Source organism: Dromiciops gliroides, chromosome 6, assembly GCF_019393635.1.
Source record: "Dromiciops gliroides isolate mDroGli1 chromosome 6, mDroGli1.pri, whole genome shotgun sequence".
NCBI classification, from domain to species: Eukaryota; Metazoa; Chordata; class Mammalia; order Microbiotheria; family Microbiotheriidae; genus Dromiciops; species Dromiciops gliroides.
Window position 1 is genome coordinate 267,899,407 of NC_057866.1, and position 24,908 is coordinate 267,924,314.

Genomic DNA, 24,908 nt, shown 5'->3' on the forward strand with positions numbered 1-24,908 from the left:
GAACAGCACTCATCCCATGACTGTAACTGAACCTCTACAATTATAGGGCATAGAAGCCATATACTTTTTTTCATTTTCTTTCTTTTTTCCTTTCTTTTTCTTTCTTTCTCTTTCTTTCTTTTCCTCTTTCTCTTTCTTCCTTCTTTCCCCCTCTTTCCTCCTTCTTTCATCCCTCCTCTCTCCCTCCTCCCACCCTCTTTCTATTTCTCCCTCCTTTTCTTTCTTCCTTCCTTCCTTCTTTCCTTCCTTTCTTCCTTCCTTTCCTCTTTCCTTCTTCATTCTCTCTCACTTTCATTATTTCATAAAGAAAAAAGATAATTTTCATTCATGACAAGGTTAATTAGGGGGCATGTGCTATACATCTAGAAAATATATATTGACATTTTTAAAAATAGAATTACTTGTAAACCTTTGTATTATCTTTCAAAACATGATATTAGAACCATTTTTTCTCTGTACAGAATGCTCAAACCACAAATGGCATGGATGTATTATGTTGAATTTCTATATTTTGTCCTTCCATATTGGAAGTGCCTTTGGTGGGGTTTTATCCTCTACATTATGATACCACTGGAAATAACCCAGTTTTCTAGACTTGATCAGTTTGCTGGAAGTGTTCCCTCTGAATGATCATTACTACATTTTTTATTTCACCCATTGATTAAACTTGCCACATTTTGGGAAGGCTTGTATATAAATTTAAAAATAACCAGTTATGACACATTTTTTATAATTCATACTTCAGTAGCTTTCAAGACTTGAGGCTTGTTTTGTTTTGTTTTGTTTTTTGTTTTATGGGGCAATGAGGGTTAAGTGACTTGCCCAGGGTCACACAGCTAGTAAGTGTCAAGTGACTGAGGTTGGATTTGAACTCAGGTACTCCTGAATCCAGGGCTGGTGCTTTATCCACTGCACCACCTAGCTGCCCCCAAGACTTAAGGCTTTTAAAGTGGTTTCCTTTGATGTAGTTGGTGTAAGTATTATTATCATCTCCATTTATACAGGTAAGGGAAAATGAAGATAATGGAATAAGCACTTATCAAGTAGCTACTATGTTCCAGGCATTGTGCTAAGCACATTAATAGTATAACAACCCTGGAATAAAGAGGTCATCATTATCCCCATTTTCCAGATCAGAAAACTAAAGCAGAAAAAGTTTAAGTGACTTAACCAATGTCACATAGATAGTAAATGCCTAAGGTGATATCTGAACTCAGGTTTTCCTAACTCCAGATTCAATGCTCTATCTGGGAGCCAAGAAATGAAGAGGCACTCTCTGTAAGTAGTTTTCTAGCTATTCCATTGTTTAGAGCTGTGTTATACAATGCACTGAATGCTGAATTAGGGGTCAGAAACCAATGGTTCACATTTTTTCTCTAGCACACCACTCACTATGACATTGGGAAAAGTTATCCAACCTTTCTGAGCTTCCATTATATTTTAAAGTTTACAGGGACCTCATCACATGCAATCAATTGTATGACTTTGACCTGTCAATATGAAAAAAAGTTTCAATTCTGATACCTGGTTATCTCTACCAGTTAAGAAATCCATGAGATGCAATTATTTACCCCCATTAGGTCTCTGCTGACTACAAAATATATAGGGTGTCTATACTTAGCAACCCTAATGAGTACCAGATTTGTATAGTATTCTATCATGGCAGCTTGATTCTCCCAAAGTCTGTAAAGTGTATGTGTTGATCTCTGTGGTACTAAAATATATAAATTCTAGAAAATTACTATGTGTTCTAAGAAGTGATGAGCTCAATGATCTTAGAAAAATGTGGAAAGATGCACAAAATAATGAACAGCAAAATGAACAGAACCAAGAGAACATTGTATATAGTAACAGCAATATTTTTTAAGAACGACTTGGAGAGAATAAGTTATTTTGTCTATTATAAAGAGCCAAATTAACTATAAAGGGCATATGAAGAAAAACACTATCTCCATCCAGAAAAAATGAACAGAGAAATAGAAGTATGTATAAAATAATTTTACATGTATGTGTTTGTATATGTAAGTATACATATACAAACATATACAAACACATATAGAAATACACACCTATTTGTGTCTAATTGTAGCCATCTCTAGGGTGGGAGGGGAAAGAAAAAAAGGAAAAAAAGTAATTTACATAATAATTCTGTTGTATATTTGAAAGGAATAGCAAGTTGTGCATAGTAAATTTTTGTTTCATGTGCAATCATCTTTTTATGGTACTATATTAGGAAAATGCTTGTTTTATTCTAGAATTTAATTTTTTTAAGTTACTGCAATGTTTTAAGACCATCTGAAGAAAGGGAGGGCAGATTGGGGGAGGGGGCAGCAAAAAGCAAAACATTTCTGAGGAGGGATAGGGTGAAAGAAGATAGAAAATAGAGTAAATATCAAAGAGAGTGAATAGGATCAATGGCAATACAGTTAGCAATAGTAACTGTGAAAGAAATGATGAGCAGGATGCTATCAGAAGGACTTATGAAAAATGCAATCGATCTACAGAGAAAGAACTTATGGTAATTGAATACAGATTGAAGTATATAGTTTGTTAGTTAGTTAGTTAGTTCCTCTTTCTAAAGTTATTTTGTTGGTTTTCTTTCACAACCTGACTAATGTGGAGATGTTTTGCATGACTACACATGTATAACTTAGAAAAAATGTTTGAAGTTCATCTTAATTCAAACAGCTCCATGTCCCTGGATTCAAATTCCACCACTGACACTTCCTGTGTGATCTTGGTCAAATGATTCAATCTCCCTAGGTCACAGTTTCTTCATCTATAAATTGAGAACATGGACTAATATAGTACAATTTCTCAAAGAGAGAACCTGCTGACTAATATAACTAAGTGGTCAATTTTTGGTAAACAAGTTTATCAAAATACTTTTTTATCATTATCTTTGAATAGAATAAAGAACAGGAACTCTGTCTTATAATTCATGTCATTTGGCAGGAAATTATTCTGATAAAGTATTCAGTACTGAACAATGACACGAGGTTGCTTGAAATATCAACCAGGCACAGTTAAAGAAATAGCACATAAAGGATGACCAACATTAAAAATATTCAGGTTGTGTGTGTGTGTGTGTGTGTGTGTGTATTTTAGGAAGGTTCATCCCAAGGTCAAATAAACCTTCTCATCTCCTTTAGTAATTGCACTTTTAAAGTTTAATTCTGAGATAAAATGCATTCCAGTTGAGTATTCCGGTATGCATATCCAGTTGAATCAATGAGTTTTCTCCAGTCCATACTGGATAATCATAAACCCCTCTCCCTGATATTAAACTGAGACCTGGCAAAAAAAATCCTCCAAACTCAAATAAGCAAATTTGGATTTCCCTCAACAGAGCTCTTCAAGCCAAGGGTGGATGACCACTTGTTGAGGATGATGTCAAAGGGATTCCTGATTAGGCACTGGTTGGAATAAGTGGCCCCTGGGGGACCATCTCACCCGAAGATCTTGTAATTGAGTACTCACATTTTAAAATGGCTCACAAGCCAATAAAGATATCTTAGGTCATTTGGATTATTAAGTATTCAAATCATCGATCCTTCAATTTTCATATGTTTTTGGCTAACATTATGAACTCATGACATTTGAAAGACAGTGAGATGACTGCTTTAGCCTCAGAGGATTAAAGGGGCCCTTCTCCTTGCTAATGCTAACCTTTTTTCTTTGTTACTTTGATCCCATCATCCTCACCATTCTCTTCTGGAAGGCTGCTCCAAAGATCAGTCTTTTCAGAAGAGAAGATTGGACAGTATGTGTTCTCCTCTTTGCTTTGTTTCTGCCTTTTTGAACTTAATATTATATCCTCACACAGCTTCCTTCCCACTCCCCAAACTTCACCAACACCCTCCCCCATGCACACTTATACATCATATGCACATACTTTTCATCTCCCTTTTATGTGTCATCTTCCCCTACTAAACCACCTTAAGGGCAAGAACAGTCTTTTTTTACTTTTTGCCCATATTCGTATGCCCAGTGTTTAGCATTGTTCCTAGCATACAGTAAATGTTTAATAAATGTTGGGTGTCTTGCCCTGCCTTACCTGATCTCCTTCATTCTAAATTCTTATTTGCTACTGTCAAATATTCTCAGGTATGCCTCATTCTAAAAACATAACTAACCAGACAAACAGCATAGAGCCTCTTCTTGGCCATTAACTCAAGCTAACATCTGATATATCTCATTCCTTTCTCCACTAAAACACTAGAAAGATTCATCTGTGTTCACTACCCCTATTTCCTCAACACTAAACCACTTGAAAACTAATTCTATAAGAAAACTCCTTTCTTAAAGCTCTGACATTCTAAACCAAATGACCTTTTTAGCCCTCTTCGTCCTTGAATTATCCAACTTTTTTTTTTTTTGGCAAGGCTATGAGGGTTAAGTTACTTGCCCAGTGTAACAAAGCTAGCAAGTGTCATGTGTTGGAACTGGATTTGAACTCGGGTTCTCCTGAATCCAGGACCAGTGCTTTATCCACTGCACCATCTAGCTGCCCTATCATCAACTTTTTGACGCTATTGAATAGCATTTTCATTTGCCCACTCTCACTTCCCTTGCTTCTAACACACTTCTTTCTCCTTGTTCTCCTTCTTTTCTTTCCACTCCTTTTCATTTTCCTCTGCTGGATCAATAGCCATCTCACAGACCCATCCTTCTGCCAAGTGAATGTATTCCTCCAGGGACTGTTCTGAATATCCTGGTTTTCTCTCTCTATCTTCTTTTGCTTGGTGATCTCATCTTCTCCCATGGATACAGTTATCTCTACCTAGAGGACTCCCAAATCCCTAAATGCATGCCACATATGTACCCCAAATTAAAGTCTTACATCTCCAAATGCCTGTTAAACATCCTTGTCTAGATGTTCTGCCAGTCCTTCAGCCATGCCATGTCCCAATCTTCTTATTACTGCCACCAATATTCACAAGCATTTCAATCATTGTTGATTGAACCTTTCTCTACCTGGACACCCAGGTTCATAACTTCAGATCACATCATTCACACCTATGGCCTTCTCTAAACACCATTTCTTACTTAAGTTAAGAGATTTAGGGGCAGCTAGATGGTGCAGTGGATAGAGCACCGGCCCTGGAGTCAGGAGTACCTGAGTTCAAATCTGGCCTCAGACACTTAACAATTACTAGCTGTGTGACCCTGGGCAAGTCACTTAACCCCAATTGCCTCACTTAAAAAAAAAAAAAAGAGAGAGAGATTTAACTGTGGCAAAAAGTTTATGTCACAAGTGGAATTTGCTTGCAAGTTTTCAGGATTCCAAATCACTTTTATCTATTCTGTCACATGTCGTGATTTTGTAACCATTAATAACACAAAAGAAATCTGATCTTAAAGGCCTAAAATTTAATGCTATAGAAATTACCATCATCAGCATCGGCGACATTAAATATGAGAAGAATGGATCTGACAGATGGGTAATAGAAGGTCATCGGTATTCCCTTACATCATTCTCTCTCTTACTCTCCCCCTAACCCATACTTCAAACAAAGGCTAGACGTAGACCTGGTCATGACATTTCTCCGCACAAAACATTTCTTTGGTTCTCTATTATCTTCTGGATACAATTTAAACTTCTCCACCTGAGATTTGAAGCCCTCCACAATCTGGATATAATTGACTTCTTGAATCTTACTCTTGTTCACACATTCTGCATTCCAGAAAAATGTAATATTTGATCTTCTTGAAACTTGGCATTCTAAGCACTGGAACACAAAACACCACCCCATATTTGATGTTCAGAACTCATCTTCTCTTAAAGCTGCTGATATGCCCAGTTTTCATGAATCTCTCCCTCTTAAAACTTTTCAAAATCTCTTCGTCTGATCTCTCCCATGTGCTCATAAATCTCCATCCTCTATGCCACATATTAGGGTATAGATTATAGAATATTTCTTTCCAGTAGCATATGTGTTGCTTGAATAAGTCTTTATTTATTTGTTTATTTTATTTTTTGCTGGGCCTAGTTCAGTACATGCATTTAAGAACAATTGATTTATATTGAATTGAGAGTTTTCAGTACGTAACAGGATAGATTGATGAAGACCCTGGTAGAAATCCTGTGTCAGGTATATGACCCTGAATAGTCATGTAACCTCGGGGCAGCTAGGTGGCGCAGTGGCTAGAGCACCGGCCCTGGATTCAGGAGGACCTGAGTTCAAATCCGGCCTCAGACACTTAACACTTAACTAGCTGTGTGACCCTGGGCAAGTCACTTAACCCCAATTGCCTCAAAAATAAAATAAAAAAATAATAAAAAAAAAATTTAAAAAAATAGTCATGTAACCTCTCTCAGCCTCAGTTTCCTTATCTATGAGATGGGTATGTGTGTGTGTGTGTGTGTGTGTGTGTGTGTGTGTGTGTGTGTACTTGATGAGTCTCTAAGGTCCAAAGTTATGAGAAAGATATTAGTCCATTTAGTGTAACCTCTTATTTTGCAGATAAGAAAACTAAGAACTAAGATATCTAAATGATTTGCCTAAGATGACATATCAAAAATGGGATTTGAGCCAAGTAAAGAATCAGTCTACTTTGCCTGCCTGCCTCCTTCTCAGGAATTCTTAAAACATTTGAATAGTGTACATAGTCTTTGGTTTCAAATTGTTCTACACTCCTGTACTTCCCTGCCTTCATTAATTATGCTGCCTTCTAAATGGGACTTATAACTGACCCTGAAAGGAAACAGCAGAGAACAATATGCAAAGATAGAGTACAATGCTGAGATTGCCTAAAGGGCATCGCAAGCCATGTGAGGCAGAACAGTCTAAGTTATAGCTGAAGCTGCATCATTTAGACTGTCCTTGAGCCTCATGAGATCTGTTTTCTTTCCTTCTGGGGGATGAGCCTCCATTCATTCTTCCTGAAGCAGGATTGGCTCCTATGGTGTGCACGAGAGACAAAATAAGCCCATCTCTTCTCCTTGACTCAGGGAAAGCCACAATGTTTGCAAGGCATCTTTGAGACCATCTTCCTCTTTACTGTTCTATGTTTACATTACTGGAGAATAGCCAGTGAAGTCAGGTTTCAAAAGTAATTTTGAAAAGTTCTTTTGAAAAGACCTCAAGAAACATGAGGCTATAAGTCATGGATTTTAGGGCTGGGAAGGATTTGTCAAGATCATCCAATTCCTTTCATGGCATCTATGAGGAACCAAAGCACAGACAATTTTAATTTTGTTTGTTTGTTTTGCAGGGAATTATAGGTTAAGTGACTTGCCCAGGGTCACACAGCTAGTGTCAAGTGTCTGGGGCTGGATTTGAACTCAGGTCCTCCTGAATCCAAGGCTAGTGCTTTATCCACTGTGCCACTGAGCTGACCCCCAGACAATTTTTGATACCTTACAAAGGGGGCAACCTATGTAATCAGATCCCTAGTGTTCTAATCCTACTTCCAATGTTTAAAAAATTGACTGGACCTCAGTTTCCTCATTTTTAAAATGAGAAGGCTAGACTATATCAACTTGGAGAGACCCTTTCTAGTTTAAGATCTGTGATCCTAAATGAGGTGCCTAAAGTAACATAGTCAGTTAATAGCAGTGTCAAGATTTAAACCCAGATCTCATCTATAAAACAAGAAGATTAGAATTGATGACCTCACCTCTACTTCTGAATCTCAGATCCTATGACTTTCTAATTCTAAATCCAGGTCTCTCACCATGATGCCAGTGTTCTGATCCATCCAAAGATACAAAAGAGCCTATAAGAATAAAAGCTCCTTGAGGGCAGAGCCACCTTGGTCTGTGCTATAAGCCAAATACTGTATATAGTACCTAGAACAAAGCAAGTCATAACAAAGCTTTTTTGATTGAATGAATTTAGACAATTAGCATTTGGACTCTAACAGGAGCTTCAGACACTTGACACTTAACTAGCTGTGTGACCCTGGGCAAGTCACTTAACCCCAATTGCCCCGCAAAAAAAAAAATAGGACCAAATGAAATTTATATAGCACTTCAAAACCTGCAAAGCATTTTAAATACATTATTTTGTTTGAGTCTCATAAAAATATTTTTGAGTGAGGAGATGGGTCATACAATCTATGTGGTTTCATTGGCATTGGGAATGCCATGGGGGAAACCCCTTGTAACAATGCAGATATCAAAAGCCTTCCATAAAATCATCATTTTAGAAAATTGCCTGGGAATACTGAGACTTTAAATCACTTGCCTGGAACCAGACAGACAGTGTGTGTATATATATAGAGAGAGAGAGATAGAGATAGAGATAGAGATAGATAGAGATAGAGATAGAGATAGAGATAGTATCTCTATCTCTATATCGATCTATATATATACACACACATACATATATATGTATATATGTGTGTATATACACATACATACACATATATGTATGTGTATACATACACACACATATATATGTATATGTTTGTATGTGTGTGTATATATAGATAGATAGATATAGATCAATATAGAGATATAGATAGATATATAGGTATATAGATAGATATATAGGTATATAGATATATAGATATAGATAGATATATAGGTATATAGATATATAGGTATATAGATAGATATATAGGTATATAGATATATAGATTTAGATAGATATATAGGTATATAGATATATAGATATAGATAGATATATAGGTATATAGATATATAGATATATATCAGGAAAAACTTGATCCTAAGTCTCCAGGAAACCAAGACCAGCTATCCACTATAGCATTCATTGTAACTCTCAAATTAATTAGTAAAGATAATGTTATTCCTATTTTACCATAAGGGGAAACTGAGGCTCAGGGTAAATAAGTGATTGTTTTATTGTCACTTGGTTTTGAATATTTTATGACAGCTAATAACTAGTTTATAATAGCAAATAACATGTCACAAATAAACCTTAAAGATAAACCAATTACTCACCATCATCTGCATCAGTGACATTGAATACAAGAATAGTGGATCCAAGAGGTAGATTCTCCATTAAAGATGTGCTATATGAAGTCAAGCTGAAGACTGGTGGATTGTCATTGACATCGAGAATATTAAAATAAACACGGATGGTCATGAATTGTCCTCCACCATCTTCTGCACGGGCAGTGAGGATATAGTATTGCCGTGTTTCATAGTCTAAGCTTCGAGTCAAATTAAAGACTCCAGTGACTGGATTTAGGAAAAATATTCCATCTTCATCATCTTCACTCACAGTGTATGTAATTTCTCCATTCACACCGGAATCATCATCTGTAGCTAGAATGGCAGCCACTAGAGAACCTAGAAGATAATTTTTAAATGCCCCAAAATTAATTCTCTAAAGATTAATCCTTTTGGAGAGGTGAAATCTAAGCCTATTATTTCATCAGTGTGGAGAATTCTACCGGTGTGGAAATTCCATCAACTCAGATCAGTCATCTGCCAAAATGTATAGTCTTAGAGAGTTTCATGGGGCACGGTTAAGTTAAATGATTTCCCTGTGACAATGGCTTCTTTTTGTCCCACAAACAGAACACTCCACCTCTCAGTTCTGGGACCTATTTTGTCTGTCTCCCACATCTAGAATAGTTTCCTAACCTCTGCATACTGCCTTCCCTAACTTCCTTCAGGTCACAACTCAAATTCCATCTCCTACAGGAAGCCTGCCCCAACCCCTCTTAATTCTGTTGCCTTCCCTCTGTTAATTCAATCCTATGCATCCTGCATATAGCTTGTTTATGTATATTTGTTGTCTCCCCCCACTAGATTGCCTCTTTTTTGTATACCCGGCTCTTAGCACAGTGCCTGACCCATAGTAGTTGCTTAATAAGTGTGTATTGATTGATTGACCTGTGAACACTTAGCTGGCATTCAATTCAACAAGTGCAGTTTAAAAAGAAATCGCTAGGCACCTATTAGGTTTCAGCTGTGAGCTAAATACCGAGTAAAAAGGGGCACAAATGGAAAAGTCCCTGTTCTCTAAGACTTTACATTGTATTAATATGTGTTAGAGACTATACTTGAACTTGAGTCTTCTGGAGTACAAAGCCAGCTGGTCTTCTAGCTACTTTACTACATTGCCTTTTGGCAAAATGAAATTAAGAAAATAATGCAAGGGTTTTTTTAAAGAAGTTTTAACTAAATATAAAGGTCCTTACCTTATACCAGGAAGGTAGTGGGGGAAAGTGTATTTATACATCTAGTGTGAGAGTCTATTAGCTGACAGATATATATTCTGTACATATTTAGTAAATTAGTAAAAGCAACTAGGTGGCATAGTGGATAGAGTGCCTGGCCTGGGGTCAGGAAGACTTGAGTTCAGATCTGACCTCTGACACTTATTACCTGTGTGATGCTAGAGAAGTCACTTAACCCTGTTTATCTCAGTTTCCTTATCTGTAAAATCAGCTGCAGAAAGAAATGGCAAACCATAACAGTACTTTTGCCAAGAAAAGCCCGAATGGGGTCAAAAAGAGACAGACATAACTGAACAACAACTTCCCTAACTCTAAAAGAACCAGGGCCATGGACACTTCTAAAACTGATGATCTGATCTTGGCCATATTCCTCTTTCTTGTGGAGAGGACTCACTGCAAAGCTACTGAAGTGGTACCAAGGAAAATTTGAATGAACCTATAGAGGATAAGTTGACATAATTCTTTTTTTGTTGTTCAATCTTTTAAATCACATCTGACTCTTCATGACCCCATACCAAAGATACTGGAATTATTTGCCATTTCCTTCTCCAGATCCTTTTATAGATAAGGAAACTGAGGCAAGCAGGATTAAAAGACTTGCCTAGGGTCATACAACCAGTAAATGTCAAAGGCCAGATTTGAACTCAAGAAGATGAATCTTCCTGACTCCAGGCTTGGTCCTCTATACACGCCAGCACCACCTAGCTGTCTCCATAATACTTTTAGTCAAAAATAAAAAGTTCTTTTGTCTATCTATGCAATCGTGAATAAAATGTAAGACTGCAATAACAGCAGGAAAATAACTCATCCTAGGGCAATTTCTACCTGAACCCTATTGAAAAAGATGAGAGCAATACAATAACAAATGACCCAGACATAATAGGTTAAGGTTTGCAAAAGTCCTTAGGTAAATTAGTTCATTTGATTCTCATAACAGTAGAGAATTTCTAATCTACAAAACACACACAGAGACATAAATATAGATATATAAAGTGTTCATTAAGAACATTCTAAAAGTTGTAATGAAGGACCTTACACTTTGTAAATCTAGAAACCTCAACTTCGTGTGTTCCCAGAACCTCCTGTTCTGGGAAGAAGTTTCTTCTCTGGTTTCCTCCATGCTTACCACTTAGATTTCACATTATTGTACTATTATTACTCTGACTCTCATTCTTTCTCAGTAAAGGGAAGATGAAATGTCAGTATTTCTAAAGGTATGATATAAGACTTTTATTTAGGGAAAAACTCAATTACCAAAATAATAGGACCCTAAGTCATTATCTTCAAGTACAATCCAGTAAACCTATGTGTCTATAGTGAGAATAATTGAAAAGATACAATATTTTTAATAAAATATGTTTTAAAAAGATATTTCAACCTCTCTTCTAAAAGATTAGATGTATTTGACACAATCATTATTATGTATATTTCAGATGAAGTAAAATGCCAAATGACTTCCATACTTAACAACAAATATTTGCATGGCCCTTTGGGTTTTTCAAACATTATTATTTTCTGAAAAATATGTTTAAAATATTATACTCAATACTTTGTAGCTAGCTTTCCACTTGTAGCCCTATATTGGAGCTATGACTCCATGTATCTCCATTCCAATCTAGGGTTGTATTCTCCTACATTGTCTCATTCATGGTAGAGAGCTAACTCTAAGGTCCTGCAGGATTTGTCAGCATAATACAAGATCTGGAATCTTCTATCATGTTGAAAATACTTGTAACAATGAATAGAACATTGGCTTTCTGTCTATTTCTCAGTTGTCCAAGGACCAGCCTGGGTAGCATGGAAATTTTCATCATAAGTTACCTATAGGTAGATGAGTGTTTTTAGTTATGGTCAAGTGAAAAATTGGTATTAGGGTATAGAGAGGCATATACGATATATAGACATAGGGTGTTAGATGAAGGAGAGTCCACACTGTTGAAATCGCAGAACACTGAAATGTTTCCATGGTAAACTAAGAAATGATTTAAAATCTCAAAAACTTTTTTATGGAGAAATTCTGATTGACCCATAATGGATTAATAAAAGGGAGAATGACCTCAGCACATAAGTGCTTTCCCAAACCAGGAGGATTCTTATAGACCATGCTACTTTTCTACAAAGTTTAATCATGGATAACCTCAAGCAAAATTCCAGATTTAACCTTCGTGTTTTGTCTATTAGAAAATGTAACAGATATTTTATATAGTAAGTAATTAAATGGTAATTCCAGCTCTTCTATAAGCTCCTCTAGGGCAGGGATAGTTTTTCAAAGTTTTCTTTTTATCCATATTATTACTAAAATGACCTTTAAATATTTAAAAACATTCTGTATTAATTCTAAAGATGTGGGAATTCAATATTCAAAAAAGTGATCGGCATCATCATAATTTATTGAAGAATACACTGAAAAGCCAAACAGAATTTGGGAGCAAGTAACTATAGCCATAAGAGATTATTAAGCATATCAAAAGCCAGAAAAAATTTTTATGGCAAATGGTTTGTAGCACAACTTAATTAAAATGTGGTAGCAATAGCAACTGGAGAAGTGATAATGGTCAAAAAGGGTACCTACAGAAGAATGAGAGTCTGCTTGTCACTTACCAGGCATGATATCTTCAGGTATGTCAAAAGAGTAGACAGGTCTGGAAAACTTGGGTATGTGGTCATTCACATCACTGATGGTGATGTTTATCCTCATATCTGAAGACTGTAGGCCATCATCTGCTCGAACTAGCAGTGAGTACTTTGAACGGCGTTCTCTGTCCAAACGCTTGGTGGCAATCAATTCTCCTGACTCAGGATCAATATGGAAGCTGTCATCCGCACCACTAATGATTGCATAAGTGACAAGAGCATTGGCACCCTAGAAGAGATAGAGAAGGCACATAAATTATACAAAAACAACAACAAAGATCTTTTCTTGTGACTAAGTCATCAAAATAATATGAAAAGAAAACAAAGTATGAATGAAAGTCTCTTAGTGTCAAATAAATGGTACAGACAAGATGACATGTATGATGACGGCAGAATTAATGGAAAAGATAGAATCTGGACAGTATTTTAAGGGTTGGGTAGTAAAATTTAAAAGAGGAAAAGGATAGAATGTTGGGTTTGGAAGGCGGGAACAGAGTACCTTGCAAGGAAAGGAAACAGCATGAACCAAACCAAGAAGGTAAGCCAATTCAACTTTTTCATATGAGAAGAGGTCATAGCCAGAAAAGTAGGTAATAGATTTTTCTCTGAGGCCAATGAATGTCAAACCAATACAATCTGACAAAATGTTTTGATGGGGGGCAAGCACGGTATCTTGTAAACAATAGTTATTTCATCAATGTCAGTTGAATGAGTAAATTCACAGTTTCTCTGCCTCCCCAGCCATTTCCTCATCTGTAAAATAAGAGTTGTACTAGAGGATCTCAAAGGTTGCTTCTAAGTCCAAAATACAAAAGTCTGGGAGATTTTGTACTGAAGGCAAATCTTAGTTTCTAATGGATTGGGAGGGTAGCACTGCTGAATGGACAGCGATATTTTAAGAAAATTAATCTAACAGCAAGGTAGAAGGATGATAGCTTGGAGTGAAGGGAGGCTGAAAATAATAGGGGGATGGTGTGAGTTCAAAGGCTCCTTTCCATGTTCTGGTTCCAGATGATAAGGGATTAAACTCTATGGAGGACTGGTTACTGATTAGAAGGCCATTAGTGTCTTTTGAAAATACAGTCTTGATAGAGTGGAAGCCAGATAACATAGCTCTTAAAGGTATTACATCAGCAGCTATTGTTACTGATTTTAGATGAAGGTCAAACCCAAAGCATTTCCATTTTCTAGTTTGTTGATTATTTTTATTCTCCTTACATAATCACACCCAGTATGCATTAAATATTAAAGGCTTTAGAACTGACTCTATTTGGTGTATTTTGCTAATCTACACGTGGTAAACATTAAAGTCAGAAGAATAAAAAAGGTTTGTAAGACAATAGTTTCAAGATTCCATTGTAACTGATTTTTTTTTTGGTGAGGCAATTGGGATTAAGTGACTTGCCTAGGGTCACACAGCTAGTAATCCTTAAGCATCTGAGGCTGGATTTGAACTCAGGTCCTCCACCTAGCTGCCCCATAGCTGACTGTTAATGAAATAGATTTGTTCTAGTTTCAGAAATTTACCTGGATTTCTTCTAGTTTCAGAAATGTATCTGTACTTAGTGATGCTTCTAAAATCTTGAGAGTTGGTGTCATAACCATAGCTACTGAAGACTGAGGAGAAAGTTCTGGCTCTGTCAAATGGTTCAGCATTAGAACTGATACAAGGGGCAGCTAGGTGGTGCAATGGATAGAGTACTGGCCCTGGAGTCAGGAGTACCTGAGTTCAAATCCGGCCTCAGACACTTAACACTTACTAGCTTTGTGACCCTGGGCAAGTCACTTAACCCCAATTGCCTCACTTCAAAAAAAAAAAAAAAAGAACTGATACAAGTTCATCAGTGGAAATGACATGAAAGGAGAGGTAGGACCATCTGGTTGGCCACTGCCCTAAAGACCATGGGACCTTTCCACTTGACTTGAAGCCAAAACCTTCTATCTGTATTTTCTCCCCCATGAGAATGTGATCTCCTGGAGTTCATGGCCTGCCTTCCATTTTGATTTGTATCCCCAGTGCTTTGCTTATCACAAGTGCTTAATAAATGCTTCATTGACTCATTCATTCACGCTGACTTTAATTCACTAGAAATATGGAGGAAAACAAAGCTCAAGAATTCTCAAAAGCTTATTAAAAAAACACAGACATTTGTGGGAATCTGAATATAAATTAAAGGTTATCTTCCAAATAAATCACTTCTTTTCTCATAGACATGTGTCTCACCCACCTTGCTAAGAATTCATCAAGACCTCAGATTTTGAAACTTTAAAGAGTAATTATTCCATATTTAAAATGGCATCAATTGGGGCATTTCATGTCACTCTCTCTTAAGAACTCTACCTCCCACCTCCTGCCACTGTGGTACTGTACAAGCTGTGGCCTATGTCTGGAATGCTCTAGCTCCTTACCTTCACATCTTGATCCCTTCAAAACTCCACTCAATAGTGCTAGTTCCTTTACAAGTTATTTTTTAAATATATTCTGTACCTCAGAAATTATTTCATATTTACTTTATAAATGAAAACTGCATTAAGACTTTGGGGACTACATACATACATATGCACATACACATCTATATATACATATATGAGAGGGAGAGAGAGAAAGAGAGAGAGAGAGAGAGAGAGAGAGAGAGAAACTAATAACATACAAAGAACCTCTTTAGCTTCCAATCCTGGGAAGAAGATCAAATAGATTAAGTTCTGTGTTAGAGATAACTTGTACTTTAACCTTCATTGATAGAGGGACTTTTCTCACCCAAAATTCATAGGTTAAATCCCTATCCCAGTGTTTTGTATTTACATATCCTTGTTTATATTGTTATGCCTAATAGAATATAAAGTCCTTGAGAGCAGAAACTCTTTCATTTTTATCTTTGCATTGCTAACACCTAGTCACATGTTGGTTTTATAGTAGCTGCTTTATCCCAGTTTACCAGATTAGATTGAATTGAATTGTCATATGTTTTTATTTTCTTAAAAACCCTTTCCAATATTCAGTAGGATAACCTATCCTGTGGGACAGCACCTCAAAACACATTTGAAAAAGGGAGGAGAGATAAAAGGAGAAAATTCTCCCACTCTGACCTTCACCAGCTATGTTTAACCTCCTGCCCTATGCAGTACTTGTGTACTCAGGTGTATCTAGAGCATGTAAAACACTTTCCTCTTATTTTATGGTTAAGCAAAAACATGCAATGAGAATTTTAGATTTCTGAACTGATTGAATTTTTAAAACATCATTTGTTCCATTTAACATTTTTTTTTCCTTAATGTGTCCCAGCTATCAAAGCACCAGGACTCAGGATTGACTTGTAAAACTGGTGAGTTCTTGCAAATTAGGTAAAAAGCAAAGAAAACATAACAAAAATGGTATCTACTAGACACTTAAAAGGCTTGCCAACAATCTGACCCAAAGAATGATGAGACTTTAAGACATCCAATAATTAATTCTTATGGTCCAAGGAGGTTGAAGCATGTGGAAATAAAGATTTTTCCTTCTTTCCTTCCATTCCTTCTCTCTTTTTCTCTTCTTTTCTCTTTTCTTCTTCTTCTTCTTCTTCTTCTTCTTCTTCTTCTTCTTCTTCTTCTTCTTCTTCTTCTTCTTCTTCTTCTTCTCTCTCTCTCTCTCTCTCTCTCTCTCTCTCTCTCTCTCTCTCTCTCTCTCTCTCTCTCTCTCTCTCTTTCATTTTTCCATACCAAAGGGCAACTAATGTATCAAACTAAAAAGGTTTGGTGGATAGCTGACAAACTTCTGGGCAGAAGCGATGATTTAATTAGCTCTTATGAAAGGTCTCCTTATTTATTTAATATCCCCCAATACACAACATCAGCAATACCACAAGGAACAAATATCATGTTTCCCTTGACTAGCCATGGAAATAATGTTGCCTGAAAATATTCTGCTCTCCAGAGGAAACCAAGAGACAAAGGCACAGGGGAAGGAATTCTCAAAGTAAATAGCTATAAATTGCAAATGTATTTTACAGCTTTAAGTAACATTTTCAATAACAAGTCCAGCCCTAGGAAACACAGTGCAATTAGCCCAGTCCAATCCATTAGGATCTGAATCATTCTGTTTATATAGAGAGACTCAAAAGAGTCACGGGCTTCCTTAAATGGGGGTGGGGCAGAGTGAGGTGGAGAGAGAATCTGTCTCCAATTCATGTTTCAAATGATATTTAGATAAACGTCCACATTTACACTTTGCTACTTTAAAGCCATCATTCCTTTCCTCCAAGGTTCTCCTAAAGTGACTTGGGCCTGTTAGCTTCAAGACTTAGAAAATGAATATCAAGAGTGTAATGAAAAAAACAAACAAAAGCAAAAGCTTATGATCATCGTCCTGTGGAACATTGGTAAATGAGCACTACACTGTAGCAGCGGTGGTTCAGTTGCTTTTCAGGTGTGTCAGACTCTTTGTGACCCCATTTAGGGTTTTCTTGTCAAAGATACTGGAGTACTTTGACATTTCCTTCTGCAGCTCATTTTATTTTTGGTTTTTTTGTTTTTGTTTTTTTGAGGGCAATGAGGGTTAAGTGACTTGCCCAGAGTCACACAGCTAGTTAAGTGTCAAGTGTCTGAGGCTGGATTTGAACTCAGGTCCTCCTGAATCCAAGGCCAGTGCTTTTATCCACTGTGCCACCTAGCTGCCCCTGCAGCTCATTTTACAGATGAAGAAATGGAGGTAATTAAGGTTAAGTGACTTGCTCAGGGTCACACAACTAGTGTCTGAGACCAGATTTGAACTCAGTTCTTCTTGACTCCCAAGCCCAGTGCTCTATCCATTGAGGCACCTAATTCAAATATGTTTTGTAGACAGAAGACCTTGGATATATTATTTTGCTATTATTATCCCCATTTTGCAGATAATAAACTGAGACTGAGGATGGTTAAGTGACTTGCCCAGGGTCAAAAAGCTAGCATTTGTCTAAAACAGGATTGGAATTCAGTTCTTTCAAACTCCAACTTGTATACTCTGATGAAAGCATATTGTACACTGTCCCTATTTGAATTTAAGCTTCTTTAAGGCAACTTTTTTTTTTCATTTTCACCCATGCATGGCCAGTGTAGTGGTGGACAGTGCCTGATTGCTGGATTGTATTGAGCTATTAATAATTACTGAGATCTTAGCCATCCAAAAAATACTGACTCCATCTATTACAAGGTCTCTTCCAGCTTCCAATCTATGGTCCTAATGTTTCAGTGTGCATGTGTACATTCAAAAGAAGACAAGTGAATATTTGTACAGAATACAAGGGAGACATGGTAATGGCCAACCTGGCTCTAAGGACTGTGAAACAATTTACAAATATTATTTTGTTTAACCCTTACAACAACCCTGGGAAGTAGGTGTCATTTCAATGCTCATTTTATAAATGAGGAAACTGAGGGATACATAAAACCTGACTTTTCAAGTGTTCTCTTGATTCTGACAGTTAGAGAAGTTATGAGACTTGCCCAAGTCCACACAGCTAGTAAGTTTTTGAGGTAAGATTCAAATAAACATTTTCAATTGAGTTTCTCCTTGAACCTCCACATATTGGTATCATTCTTAAGTGTTCAAAGGGATAGGTTGAAAGAGAAATGGAAAAATGGATAGGATCCCTCCCCTAACCCAAACACTACTAATTTGATTAGGCAGGAGAGGGGAATAGAGCCGGGGGTCCTTCTCCTCTTATCCAGACACTCCTTGATGCAAGTTATCAGAAATACTCTTTTCCTCCCTTATATCCCACCTCAGATGGACTTGTAATGAGGATCCTTCTCACCTAAGAGACTCTTGTAGTTCAGAGATGTTTTTTTGGAGATGGGCACATTATAAGAATGGACATTGTAACCCTACAACAGGCTGAGATCTCTCCTCCTGATTCTGGAGCTGCAGTTTGGGTCATCTGACTCCAAATTCATTGTTCTCTTTACTACACCCATTGGTTATCCATTAGCATTTGTCAAATTAGGCCTTGATTATTAAGTTTTATTAAGGAAATGGAACCTGGTACATCAGGGGATTGTGAGTTCCTTAGGAGGAGGAACTGCTTTTTTTGCCTTTCTGTGAATCCTCAGTGCTTAGCCCAGTGTCTGGCACAGAATAGGCCCTTAATAAATGCTTGTTGATTTGAATTACATAGGGAAAATAAACATTTTATAAAGCTATCAGCCCCTAAGGTACAGTGAGACATAATGAAGGTTCTAATTCATAGCCCTCGTGTACATGCAACCAAAGCAGATTCCCAAAACATAAAGTTAGTAGACACAATTGTCCCTGTTTTTAAAAAAATAATAGTAGTATGAAAACAAGTAGAACCAGGCTCACAGTGAACTATGTCATGGCCAGTGATCAAAGAAAAAAGAAATGGGTTTATCTTTTTCTATCCTAGGCTTCTTCCATCTGCATTTAGGAATTAATGGTCTTTGGAAGAATACACCCAATCTTTAACTTTAATGAAAGTGCCCATGAGTGCCTCAGACCATTAATTACATGGGAACCTTAGGAATCAAGCTTAATGCTACCTCATCAGCATCCATGGCTGTCAGCTGCATTATCCTGGAGCCGTCTCCAATATTCTCTTCTACTGTCAGATCGAGTGTGTCTGTTGGAAATACTGGTGGATTGTCATTTATATCCTGGAGTGTTATTTCTACCTACAAGAGAATAAAAATGTAATATTTAACATTATTATGAATAGTGTACTAATTATTTTATATATAATAATAAATTTTAAAACATTAATACACATTAAATGCCATATTTAATATGCACACCCAATAAATGACCCCAATCTAAAAAGAAGTATCCGTGATTTGACCATCCAAAGGAATAAAAACCTTCCAAATTGAAGGTAACAAACATCACTGGGTATGATGCTAGAATCACCAAAGAAAAAGTCTAAAGGGCCTAGAATTCATTTAATAATTCCTTAAAAGAACAGAGGATGTTTAGTTTGGAAAAAAATAAAACTTGAGAGGAAATAATGAGTATTTTCAAGTATGAAGTTTTGTGATGCAGAGAAGGTATTGGGTTTCTTCCACTTTTGCCTCAGAGGCCACAACTAAGAATAATTGATGCAAAAAAAAGAAGGAAATTTATCCTTGAAGTAAGAAATACCTCCCAACAATGAAAGCTATCTGAAAATGGAATGGACTTCACCAGGAGGAAATGGATTTCCTAAAATTGAAGGTCTTCAAGAAAAGAACAGATGAGCAGTTGTCAAGAATGTGGAGAAGATTCTTGTTCAGATATGGGTCAATGGATAGGCAAAGAATCTATTATATGTTTACTACATGCCAGGAATTGTGTTAAGTATCAGAGTACAAATATAAGCAAAAGAGAGTACCTGACCTCAAGTAGTCATAAAGGTCTTTTTTTTTTTAATTGCACATCGCTCCTTTATTATGGGTATTTGGTTAAGACAACATATAAAAGGGATGAAAGGTGGGGAGGTGGAGAGGATTAGGTTAAATGACTTCTGGGGGCAGCTAGATGGTGCAGTGGATAGAGCACTGGCCCTGGAGTCAGGAATACCTGAGTTCAAATCCGGCCTCAGACACTTAACACTTACTAGCTGTGTGACCCTGGGCAAGTCACTTAACCCCAACTGCCTCACTAAAAAAAAACAAAAAAACAAAAAAACAAATGACTTCTAAGAGTTCCTCCTAACCTGAGACTCTGTGATACACTAATAAATATAATCTGATGTGTTGCTAGGAGGTGATTTAAATGCTCTTCCCAAAGAAGTCCCACTTATCAGCTATCATTTTTCTCCCTAGTTTTGACCCCCATGGAGAATCAGTGTGGCTGAAGACCAAGTAACCTTTAAAAACACATGATGTAAAATCTTCTCTAAGATGACCACCCATTGGCAATGTAAATTCTGGGGCAAAGAAAAAAAAAACACACATTTTAATGGTTGAAAAAAATCTACATTTTTTTTGCCCTTAAACAGCATAGCTCAACTTTGGAAAACAAAACAAAACGTTTTCCTTTCCTCTCTCCATTTTCACTTCCATCTCCAGTGCTGATTTTCAACTCAAGCTAAACAAACATTCCTTTCACATGTAGTGTTTATAGATTTTTACAAATATTAGCAGCTTTGTTTGAGCGATCCAAGCCAGGGTTATTTGCTTGGTGCCCTACCTAAGCGAAATTGTTTAACTCAGAAGATTGCAGAAGTCTGAGTAAATACTGGGAGCCATGTGCTTCCTCTTGGAACTGGGCCCTAAAAATTCAAACCAGAATGGGGAAAAGACCGAGCTGAATTACTGATATAAAACAAAAGTTGCCCAAGAAGAGTAAAAAAGAAAAAAAATATGATGGTTCAAGAAGGGCCCAAGTTGCTTTGTTGAGGTCTGACCATGACCCTCATGAACTGGGCTGAGAAGCAAAATCATGTAGCCCTAGAGAAAATGGATTTAGAGTCTGGAGACCTCGATACAAATTCCAGCTATGCTATTTAATATATGTGTGATCTTGACCAAGTTACTTCTCATTTATGGGCCTCAGTTTCCCTGGGTGGCTTCACCCTAGGCCCTCTCATCATCTTTCCCTACTCTCCTGGAGATGTCATCAACTCCCATGATACCAACTACTATCTCTTTAGAGACACCCAAATCTGCATTTCCAGCTTTCTTCTCTCTCATGAGCGCCTCCAATTGCTTGCTTGCAATACCCTACTAGCATTTCCCTCAGGCATCACAAATTTAACATGTCCAAAACAGAAATCCTTATCTTGCCACTAATCTCATCGCTTCTTTTAACTTTATATTTTGAGGGAAGCACCATTCTTCTAATCAACCAGGCTCATAAACTCATAGTCATCCTAATATCTTTCATCTTGAATATCCAATTGGTGGATTCCATGTCCCAAACATCTCTTACATCTGTCATCTTCTCACTACTGATATCCCAACCATCCTCCCCTTGGTCTTCATCCCCTCTTGCCTAGGTTACTGTTAACAGTTTCCTACCGGAATTTTATATATTGAATGAAAATACTTTATTTTAATCCACACATCAATATTACCTCCATTGACAAAAACTCTCTTTTCCTTAGTAGACATTCTACATGAGCTGGATTTTTTTTTTGGGGGGGCGGTTGGGGGTCAGTCAGTAAGGGAGAATAACAAGTTGAACAATTGGGGTTAGCCCGCTGATGCTGAGTTCAGAACTTACATAGTTTGGTCCTCGAAAAGCAGAAACAGTCTGTTCTAGGACTTTTATGCTTGGTAAGACCTACTAAAGACTGAGTTCCCTAACAAAGCTTTGGAGTATTCAGGTTCCTGACACATTTCCTCAAATACAGGATCAATCAATCCAGAAAAATGTATTAAATACTTAATGTGTGCCGGGAATTGTGAATACAAATACTGAAACAAGTCATACTCTCAAGAAACTTATATTTGACTTTCATAAAGATATCTTTAAAAAAAAAAAAAAAGATTCACTTGGGGGCAGTTAGGTGGCACAGTGGATAAAGCACCGGCCCTGGTTTCAGGAGTACCTGAGTTCAAATCCGGCCTCAGACACTTGGCATTTACTAGCTGTGTGACCCTGGGCAAGTCACTTGACCCCCATTGTCCCACCAAAAAAAAAAAAAAAAGATTAACTAACGTCACCTGAAAAAAATTCCCAGTATCCAAAATGTTCTTAGCATAACATATACTTTTGCAAGTAACAAGGAATCAATATAGTGCCATTGGTAGGATTGACCATTTCCATTAAATTGGTGGCATCTTTGACAGGCTTGGGAACAGAAGCATGATTAAAGATAGTCTTCATTAACTCAGCATCTATTCTCTATTTGGGATGAGGCTTTCTGTTTTGTGGTATCCTGCCAAGATCAAATCCTGTCTTTTGAAGGTGAATTTTCTTGTCCTCCCACCCCATCTTGTTAATGCCTCCCCTCTAAGATTACCTCCCCTATTCTCTGTATATATTTATTTTTCATGTACATAATTATTTCAATGTTGTCTTCTCCCATTAAGATGTGAGCTCCTTCAAGACTGGGATCACATTTTTGCCTTTTATCTAGTACTCAGCACACCGTAAGTTCAAATAAATTCCTGTTGATTAACTTACATATCCCTAGAGCCCAAGTTCTTATGTTCTTTGCTATATATAAGGACCAGAGAATACCTGCAGCTACATTGTGTTCATTAGGTGCTTTCCACTTCTGCATCTGCCAGTCCTTAGTTTCCTGTGTCCATCAAAAAATAGAAGATCAAAGGGCAATCTCCAGCCTAGGATCAGATTCATGCCTCTGTTCCTATCGTATTTTGAGTTATTTAGATTTATTGGATTCTGATACTGAACTATTGACGATCTGGTTACTCCTACCAAAAATTCTTATCTCACGATCTTTAATCTCTGACAAGCTACTCATTCTGCATTTACTCATTCACAGATCATCAGTAATTTTGGTCTGATCTCTGAAACCTTTATATTAGTTAGCCCCGATACCTGTCTGCTTTTCTCTAGATCCCAGCTATATCTTTACTACGCTTCTGTTACAACCCGAGCCAGACTTGGGCATTTGGGATTTTGATCTCTGGTTCTAGTGCATACATATGTACCATTTGCCACACATGTATACATAGACAAATGACTGGAAATTTTGAACTATATTTAGACTCAGGAATTTTGATGCTAAAAGGACTGGATCTATGATTTCATTCATTGAGGGGACACATGGATAAGAAAACTACCTCTACCAAAATCAGAGAATTCCCACCAATGTTTAGTCTAGGGGAGTTGCCTACATCACTGAGAGTCAAGTGACTTGCCTGGGGTCACACAACAGTATGTGTCAGAGGGAAACCTCAGACTAAAGTGTTCATGACTGAAAGGCCACAGTTCCATGATTGCCTCTCAATGAGACAACAGCTTCTTAGAAGCCTTCTTTAGCTCCAAACTTGTTTTCTTTTAGGATATATATATATATATATATATATATATATATATATATATATATATATATATATATATATATATATATATACACAATGAATCATTGTGGTTTGTTTTTAATCTCTGGAATGCTAAAGCAATGCTTCAAACCTTATTAGACAATTTAAACCTTGGAAGCTGTGTACCACATGCATGACTCTTTGCAAAGGCAAAAGGGATGAAAATGTAGAGCAGTCCTCATTTCTATTAATCCTCCTGTACGTGTCTGCATGCAGTGACCAAGCACGCAGGTTTTCTAGGAGAAGCTCAGGCACTAAGAGCATTAGCAGTGTGGCTGATCAACTGACAAGAGAGAAAATTGCAGAAGTCCTAGATGCCTCTTCACTATTTTACAAATATAGAGATTATCCTAAAAGAACAATGGGATTGGAGACTTTAATGGGGTCACTAGGATAGAATCTCATATCAACTGAATTGAAGCATATGATGAATGAAGGTGTTGATAGTAATGGCTAAATTGACTTTCAAGAATTTTTGACAGGGATAGCAATTAAAATAGAAGACAGAAGGCAAAGAAGAAATTGAAGAAACAATCATGTGCTTGATAAGAATGGTAATTGTTAGAAGGAGGGCAGCAGCACTTTGCCAAGTAATGAAAAATCTTAGAGAGAAGTTAATAGATGAAGAGGTTGATCACAGAAAGAGAAATGACCAGGGGAGCAGATCTTTATTGTGACATTCACGTAAACCATAATGCTTTTGTACAAATGATGAAAAAGTGAAGAAAACTTAAAGAATGTGTTATATTTCTTGTAAAAAATTGTTTCCTTGCCTTTTCTTCGTAACTTATCTACAGAAACATATATATCTCTGCATTGTGAAAGGAATATACATGAGTGAAAATTAGGTCTTCATTACCCTATGATTTCCTTACCATCATTGTCCTGAAACTTTATTTTGGAAAAGTAATCAAGTTACACATTGCCATGTGGCTTCTTCTGTTTGTATTTAAATCTTCTGCACATCTAAACTTAGATGGAGTTGGTCAAACCTGGATTATACCTTTCTTTTCTTCATTCTTTTCTTCTTTCTTTCTTTTATCATTTTTTTTTCTTTCTGAGTTGTAATGCTGTGTTGAACTATGGACACTCAAAAATATATGCTTTAAGTTGCATTAATTGCAAAATAGTCCCATAATCCAGGTCCT

At 36.9% G+C, this 24,908-nt stretch overlaps 1 protein-coding gene across 2 annotated transcripts in view; it reads right to left on the reverse strand.

Annotated features, from left to right (window-relative positions):
* Positions 1-24,908, reverse strand: part of FAT4 (FAT atypical cadherin 4) — a 238,439-nt gene that overhangs the window by 108,321 nt on the left and 105,210 nt on the right. For both annotated transcript variants that reach the window (XM_043973167.1, XM_043973166.1), the window contains exons 2-4: positions 19,309-19,440; positions 12,763-13,024; positions 8,915-9,265 (exon numbers count right to left, since the gene is read on the reverse strand). In XM_043973167.1, coding sequence (XP_043829102.1) covers positions 8,915-9,265; positions 12,763-13,024; positions 19,309-19,440 — 745 coding nt within the window. The remainder of the gene's footprint in view (positions 1-8,914; positions 9,266-12,762; positions 13,025-19,308; positions 19,441-24,908) is intronic.